The following is an 8,673-nucleotide window of genomic DNA, read 5'->3' as shown; positions in this document are numbered from 1 at the left end:
TGGGGGGTCTTGTACTTTATGTATGAGTACCTCCATTTTGAAGGTGACAAGTATTTACACAAATTCACTTAATATTTTGTTAAAATGGTATTATTTGGTCCTGTATTCCTAGCACTCAATGACTACATCACGCTTGTGACTCGACTTGGTGGATGCATTTGTAGTTTGTTTTGGATTGTTGTGCCCGTTTTTTTTTTTTATTGTGAATTGGTTTTTCTGAACACTTGTTCAACTAATGTCGACTCAAGGATGAACATGAATGAATTGTGATGCTGTTCGATGCCTGAAGAGCATGCCCCCAAAACATGCTAACTTCTCACCATTTACAGGGGAGGTTATCCTTTTTGGGGGTACAATATTTGTCTAACTTTCTCACTCGTTCATGATTTTCTGGAGTCGTGGTAGCATCCACATTTAATGTAATGGTATTAAGAAACTCTTCAAAATAAGTGACTCCAAAATGACTACATTACTTACAATTCATTACTATTGGGTGCAACATAATCTGAAACACCACCAAGACAAACTGCAAATGCATCCAAAAAACTATTTTTGTGTTCGGAATCTGGGACCAAAAACTAAATGTAATACACAAAGTGAATTTGTCCAAATACTTGTTACCTTCTAATGGGGGGGACTAGATGCATAAATGCTTTCCTTCCTAAACAGTAAAACATGTAATGAAAATACCCTCATGACATTCTGTACTGTCACAAAACATTTGATCTCGAATCCAAAATGTCTGCGTATAGAGCAGAATTAAACGCTTTAGCTTCACTGTCCATATAAATGCATAGGGGAGTGTATACATACAAATTGTAAAATAAAGTTATAAAGCTTCAACTGTCATACCCCATCAGAACACGAAATATAAGCTTGTTTAAACCATGTCAATGTTTAGCCTCAACATGGTTAAAACTATACTTCTGACATGGCTGGTCAGCATCTATAGCTCTGAATTTGAGCGTGGTTAAGGATTCTAGCTTTAACTACTTTTTCATAATATCAAGTATAAATGCACTTATTATACTGTGACACTTGAAAAGACGAGGCAGAACAAATGTTGATTTTTGTGGGCGGAACGGTCTCTTATGCTAGTGCACAAGTCTAGGGGGAGATATTTTGCAGACGGACAAACATGAGTGTTCACGCAACCAGACGTCTGGTAAACTGGCATCTACTTTTGACTATTTCTAAGAATTTTGTGCTGATGTAATGTAAATGTTAATTATGATGAATTAATGGAGGTCTATATTTTTAACCATAGTAACACTTTCACCGTTTGATAACGGGTTTGAGCAGCTATACTACATAGCTAGCTAAGTTAGCTTGAGAGCTAGCATGCTTGATAGTTGGCTAGGTCAAGTAATGTATTTTGACACCACAGGTTTGAATGTTTGACCTGATAGTCCTTGTCTGACCCAATGTTACAAAGTGAACCGCCGAGCTACCATTCTTTTCATTTCCAGCTACACATCTGCTACTTTACCATGTTATTTTCTGCAGGTTCTACAATGGACCCTGAGAAATGCAACCTGTCCAGTCCTGAACCTAACAACCATCCTTGGGAGTGACAATGTACGACAACAAGGTTTCATGACATGCAGACTCCTCTGTTCCACCCACAACCAGACTAGCACCCTGCATCAACATACGGACCTGTCACAGCTCCAACTGCAGCCGGGCAGGGAGCTATCCATACGGGCTGTACTTGACATGGGCTTCACAGACACGCAGGCAGATCAACTCTTAGAGGCAGCAAACAAGGGTCGAGGGGGGCAGAGTGAACATGCCTCTTCCACACTCATGGCTCTGTTCGTCCTGGGCCTCAACCCATCTAGTGTGCTGAAAGTCCTGGAGAAGTGTCCAGAGTTGTTTTACGTAAAGGGCACTCAGCTGCAGCAACGTATGGACAACCTGAGGAGACTAGGGCTGCTTGAAGGTGAGAGGAACAACCTGTGTTGGAATTCTATTCTCATAGGTTGTACAGTGTAATTTATCATTTGATGGTCAGAGCCAGTGAATTACACTTTGCATAACTGATGGTTATTAAATATATATGTATGTGTTTTTTTGGAATATCTACAATATTCACAAAGGTATTGTATTAGTGGAAGCTGCTGAGGGGAGGACGGCTCATAACAATAGCTGGAATCAAACCAATGTTTTGGACTCCATTCCAGCCATTATTATGAGTCTACCTCCCCTCAGCAGCCTCCACTGCATTGGATGTGTATGTGCATAACATCTTCCACCCATTTGCCATGGATGCTCTGTAACCCCTGTTTGTCTCTTTACAGGAAGTCTGCAGCGGGTGGTGAGCCACTACCCCCAGATCCTGACCCTGCCTTTGAGGAGGGTGAACACAGTGGCCAGGTTCCTCAGGGAGAAGTGTGCCTTCACCGTCCAGCAGGCCACTGACATCATCAGAGACTCTCCAGCCGTGGTGCAGGATGACCTGGGACAGCTGGAGTACAAGTTCCAGGTCAGAGCTCACACTCACTGAGAGTTATATGGAGATTCAGCGATACACAAATTGGCTTCATTATTTATTTACAAAATAATCACACAGAATTACATAAACAGATAAGGCAGAAATGCAATAATTACAAACATAATGCAATGAAAAGTCCCTAGTGGACTAACCCAATATGACGGCTTGTTACACAATGAAAGGGGTGGGGAAAGAAAGAGCGGGAGGAGAGACCAAGGAATTCAACTATCGTACATACAGTTACATACAGTTGAATAATATGCTCATGGGAATGTGAATAGTTTGAACATGAACGACCGCTCATTCGAAAATAATTGCAATTTATTTATTTACACCAAGATTCCCGTCTGTCGTCTCTGAAACCACTTGATCCGTCCGTGACGAATAGTTCGACAAATTCTCTGGTTGTGTAAGTCTCTGGTTGTCCACCAGAGGTCACAGTGTCCTCAGTTGTAGTAGTAGGCTTTCTTTATTCTGGAAGTGTTTGTTAGAATGAATACATCAGACGTTCCAATGGTCATTTGATAAGATCTTCCTGGTGTCTTTGGTCAAAGTTCTAGACTACTTTACATGCAGAGCTGCAGGCGGGGCGTGTCTTAGTCTAGTCTTCTTTACTCGTAGAGTTTCAGAGGGGTCTTGTAGTTTTAGACCATTTGTCACGTATTCAGCTCGCTCTGCACGTATACTGGTCTAGCAGTTTTAAACCAATTTACACACCAGTAGCAACCTGGCAATGTAATGGTGTGATGTACATTTCATTAGGAGTCCTTTTATGCACTTGCCATGGAGGATGGTTCCATCATGTTGCCACAATGTTTGTGCTCACGTGGGCGCTTGGTTATGACTTGGCAAAAGTTTCTTAGGAAAAACAATTATCTCTTTTAGAAGGCTTTAAATCATATTTCATCTTCTCACAAATAGTTTCATATTTAATCATATAAGTACCAAAACATTTAGATGTAAATCAGATAACTGGGTTCGTGTACATTTGTACAGTTATTGTTATTTAGTTATACCGTCCTTAATGATATCACAAAACAACAACTAATTTGACATGATTGTTGTTTGGAGCCCCACCAACCATTTCCCACATTATTTACGTTAGAAATATTGTTTCCAACCTTTTGATGTTAAAGAATTGCAAGGTCTCTCTCTGTTGTAACACCCAGACATTCCATTATCCAAACTGCAAAGGGCCAGAGAGAGAAAGTTTACAAAATGGCCTAATTCACACACTTATCAACAGAAAATCCCTGGTCATCCCTACTGCCTCTGATTTGGCGGTCTCACTAAGCACATGCTTTGTTTGTAAATTATATCTTAGTGTTGGAGCGTGCCCCTCGCTATCCATAAATAAAATGTAAAAACAAGATAATGACGCTGTGAGAAATGTACAATTATTTATACTTTAACTTTTGATACTGAAGTATATTTTAGCAATTATATTTACTTTTGATACTTTTAGACTTTTACTCAAGTAGTATTTCATTGGGTGACTTTCACTTTTGAGTCATTTTCTATTAAGGTATACTTTTTACACCACTGCATTTTTTTGCCATGGTAAAATACGATTCCCAATGCAAAATTCCCTATTGGTTCAGTAAAGAAATGAAAGCTCCAGCTACATGAGAACTGACTTTTTAAGTATGTTGGTCCTTTATGTTGAATATTTCACACTAGTTTTCTTTGTGTTCTTACACCCCCCCCCCCCCCCCCCATCCCTCTCGGCAGTACACTTACTTCCGCATGGGGGTCAAGCAGGCGGAGATGGTGAAGTCCAAGCTTTTCCGTGTCACCCTGGAGGAAGTACGCTGCAGACACAGCTTCCTGGAGCGCAGGGGGCTGTACCAGACCCCAGACAAGAAGGGCCAGACTCTCATAGTCAACCCCAAACTCAAAGACATCCTAGCCGTCGCCGAGGAAACTTACCTCGCTGACATCGCCATGGCAACACAGGAGGAGTTTAAGGTGTTTCAGATGCTGATGGCGAGAGAATGGCAAGAGGAGGATGAGGAGCAGGAGAGGGACATGGGAGCTGACAGTGATGATGACGATGAAGAGGAAGACGAAGATGAGGAAGACATGAAAAGTGGCTATAGGCAGAGGAGAAAGAAATGAGGCTAAAGACTGGGAGGCACCAGTGATATCTGAAACAGAATGGATATTTAAAATGATCTAGCTATTTAAAATGATCTAGCTATTTAAAATGATCTAGCTATTTATCACTTGAAAAAAATGAAATAAAGTATTTCCAGTTTGATTGCTGGCCTTTGCTTGACTATTTTGACTGTTATCGAGCTGTTGTATGAACATTTAGTAATATGGTTTCTGCCATCAATGACTGTCCGCTCATTGAACAAACACACAATTGTAAAAACCCATGAACATGTTCTGTTGGGATGGCAACAACTTTCATCTCATTCTCAAAACTGCACCTGACTGCCCATTTGTTTATTTACCTGTCCAGGTATCCATGGCAACACTAGGGTAAAGTGAAGTGGCCACTGTGAGGCCAGCACCATAGTGCTCCCTGTCAGGGTTGGCCTGGTCCCAGCACCATAGTGCTCTCTGTCAGGGTTGGTCTGCCCCCAGCACCATAGTGCTCCCTGTCAGGGTTGGTCTGCCCCAGCACCATAGTGTTCCCTGTCAGGGTTGGTCTGCCCCCAGCACCATAGTGTTCCCTGTCAGGGTTGGTCTGCCCCCAGCACCATAGTGTTCCCTGTCAGGGTTGGTCTGCCCCCAGCACCATAGTGTTCCCTGTCAGGGTTGGTCTGCCCCCAGCACCATAGTGTTCCCTGTCAGGGTTGGCCCCAGCACCATAGTGTTCCCTGTCAGGGTTGTCCACAGCACCATAGTGTTCCCTGTCAGGGTTGTCCACAGCACCATAGTGTTCCCTGTCAGGGTTGTCCACAGCACCATAGTGTTCCCCGTCAGGGTTGTCCCCAGCACAATAGTGTTCTCTGTCAGGGTTGTCCCCAGCACCATAGTGTTCCCTGTCAGGGTTGTCCCCAGCACCATAGTGTTCCCTGTCAGGGTTGTCCCCAGCACCATAGTGTTCCCTGTCAGGGTTGTCCCCAGCACCATAGTGTTCCCTGTCAGGGCCTGGTCCCAGCACCATAGTGTTCCCTGTCAGGATGTGTCCCCAGCACCATAGTGTTCCCTGTCAGGGTTGTCCACAGCACCATAGTGTTCCCTGTCAGGGTTGTCCCCAGCATCATAGTGTTCCCTGTCAGGGTTGTCCCCAGCACCATAGTGTTCCCTGTCAGGGTTGTCCACAGCACCATAGTGTTCCCTGTCAGGGTTGTCCACAGCACCATAGTGTTCCCTGTCAGGGTTGTCCACAGCACCATAGTGTTCCCTGTCAGGGTTGTCCACAGCACCATAGTGTTCCCTGTCAGGGTTGTCCCCAGCACCATAGTGTTCCTGGTCAGGATGTGTCCCCAGCACCATAGTGTTCCCTGTCAGGATGTTTCCCCAGCACCATAGTGTTCCCTGTCAGGGTTGGTCTGCCCCCAGCACCATAGTGTTTTCTTTCATGGTTGGTCCTCCCCCAGCACCATAGTGTTCTCTGTCAGGGTTGGCCTGGTCCCAGCACCATAGTGCTCCCTGTCAGGGTTGGCCTGGTCCCAGCACCATAGTGCTCCCTGTCAGGGTTGTCCACAGCACCATAGTGTTCCCTGTCAGGGTTGTCCCCAGCACCATAGCGTTCCCTGTCAGGGTTGTCCACAGCACCATAGTGTTCCCTGTCAGGGTTGTCCCCAGCACCATAGTGTTCCTGGTCAGGATGTGTCCCCAGCACCATAGTGTTCCCTGTCAGGATGTTTCCCCAGCACCATAGTGTTCCCTGTCAGGGTTGGTCTGCCCCCAGCACCATAGTGTTCTCTGTCATGGTTGGTCTGCCCCCAGCACCATAGTGTTCTCTGTCAGGGTTGGCCTGGTCCCAGCACCATAGTGCTCCCTGTCAGGGTTGGCCTGGTCCCAGCACCATAGTGCTCCCTGTCAGGGTTGGCCTGGTCCCAGCACCATAGTGTTCCCTGTCAGGGTTGTCCCCAGCACCATAGTGTTCCCTGTCAGGGTTGTCCCCAGCACCATAGTGTTCCCTGTCAGGGTTGTCCACAGCACCATAGTGTTCCCTGTCAGGGTTGTCCACAGCACCATAGTGTTCCCTGTCAGGGTTGTCCACAGCACCATAGTGTTCCCTGTCAGGGTTGTCCACAGCACCATAGTGTTCCCTGTCAGGGTTGTCCCCAGCACCCTAGTGTTCCCGGTCAGGATGTGTCCCCAGCACCATAGTGTTCCCTCTTAGGGTTGGCCTGGCCCCAGGCAGCATATGGCGGCTTAGTCATTAGTCTGTCCCATCCGGATATGAGATCAGATGATGTCAACACCAGGAGGGCTAATGGATAAGAACACTCTGAACTGGCATGGCTTACACCTACACTGTTAGTTTAGTCCCAACTGTCTGGTTGAGAGGGGGAGAGTGATCCTATTCACTGATGATCTATGGCTGCATTTCCTTCCACAAAGTTGTTTCCCCTCCCCTCTTTGACCTTGCTAAACCTTATAGGGTTTTATGGGTGAAAGCAATATGGTTGAAACTGAAAGTGGCACTGTTGACTTACACCAACCATGTTTCTCAGATCTGTGATGGGGAGTAAGGCAGGAGTGGAGGATACATAGTTTCCTGGAATGAGACGCAGCCCGTGTCTCTGTGAAACAGCTAAGTGGCCCTGTCTTTATACATCCCTCTGTTATGTTCTATGAGTCAACAGACAGTGCATCAGGGCTGATAAGGCAAGTGGTGCAGTCAGTCAGTCGCTGGATCATTGATTTATAGAAGCATTAAGACTAATGGATGAATGCCAGCCATTACTTTGAAAATTAGGTAAGAAAATCACTTGGGACTTTTATTTATTGTTGACGGGAACTGGTTACATTAATGAAACGTTGCCTTTGGTTGATCGATACGCTTGTCGATAGGTGTGTGTCTGTAAACTTGACTGGGTTTGGTTGATCGATACGCTTGTTGATAGGTGTAGGTGTGTCTAAACTTGACTGGCTTTCACTTTTTGTGTTCATGTTCTAGACAAGGGAGAAAAGTTGATACAGAATATTTGTTTTGTAATGATACAGTTTATTGATTAAAACTGCATAGATTAAGAAGCTAAAGCACGAAGTCTGATGTGACAAAGTCAGAATCATCATTTATATTAATGGTTAGATCATGTATCACTAAATAATGATCAATAGAAAGGTATGAACTGATCAGCTATTTTAAATAGATTACTATATCATTCAAAATGTATATATTATTTTTATGACTGTCAGCTATGAGTTGAGTAATAATGGATATTTAGCAGCCATACCACCCTGAATGTCTCTTGATCTATCTGAAGCTAAACAGGGTAGGCGCTGGATGGGAGGACAGATGATGTAGCCTAAATGAGAATGTGTTTGGGAGTAGCCATGCTGATGGTACTCTGCGCGCTGGTTTCGGGAGTGAAGGTCATGGTGTATTGCTGTGCTGACACACTAACTGTGGTGGAAACGTACCTTGTTAATTGACATAGTAACTGTGTATTTAGACACCAAAGTTCACAGACATGGCTGTGATTATGACACTGGTTTCGAATTTGAATTCATGCGAGATTAATCTTGTCGTTCATTTAAATATCTTGTGTAAATTGCAAAGCAGATGACATCTACGCTCTGCCTGAGAGAGAGAGAGAGAGGGAGGGAGAGCGAGAGAGAGGGAGGGAGGGAGTGCAGATGACTTTCCATTGAAATAATATTAGCTATCTGCTATATTGAAGAATGTTTACCTAATAACTTCAAATAAACTAGTTTGCTGAAGCCTCTCCATCACAGTACCTGTGTCCATATAATGCAGAGATAAGCTCCTTCAGATGATCACCACTGTTTGTTTTAATCAGTCTGTTAATTAAGGTCCACGCTGAAAGTCATATAGAGGGTCAAATGGGTTTGAAATCTCTCCGTCTTACTGTAATATAACATCTAGGCTTTCCTAGACAGCCGAAAAGAATGAGATTAAGCATTTAATTTTTTTAAATTTAACCTTTATTTAACTAGGCAAGTCAGTTAACAGCAAATTCTTATTTACAATGAATGCCAAGGAACAATGCTTGTTCAGGGGCAGAACGACAGATTTTTACCTTGTC

The 8,673-nt window shown here is 44.1% G+C and overlaps 1 protein-coding gene across 1 annotated transcript; it reads left to right on the top strand.

Annotated features, from left to right (window-relative positions):
• The first annotated feature begins 1,057 nt into the window (after positions 1-1,057).
• mterf4 (mitochondrial transcription termination factor 4) lies at positions 1,058-4,754 on the top strand. Its single transcript, XM_020472452.2, has 4 exons — positions 1,058-1,165; positions 1,507-1,942; positions 2,301-2,485; positions 4,226-4,754. The coding sequence occupies exons 1-4, from the start codon at positions 1,139-1,141 to the stop codon at positions 4,610-4,612; spliced, it is 1,035 nt and encodes a 344-aa protein (XP_020328041.2). The 5' UTR covers positions 1,058-1,138; the 3' UTR covers positions 4,613-4,754.
• Positions 4,755-8,673: the final 3,919 nt, after the last annotated feature.

This window comes from Oncorhynchus kisutch, linkage group LG30, assembly GCF_002021735.2.
Source record: "Oncorhynchus kisutch isolate 150728-3 linkage group LG30, Okis_V2, whole genome shotgun sequence".
Classification (NCBI taxonomy): domain Eukaryota; kingdom Metazoa; phylum Chordata; class Actinopteri; order Salmoniformes; family Salmonidae; genus Oncorhynchus; species Oncorhynchus kisutch.
This window is presented reverse-complemented; position numbering and strand designations above follow the sequence as displayed.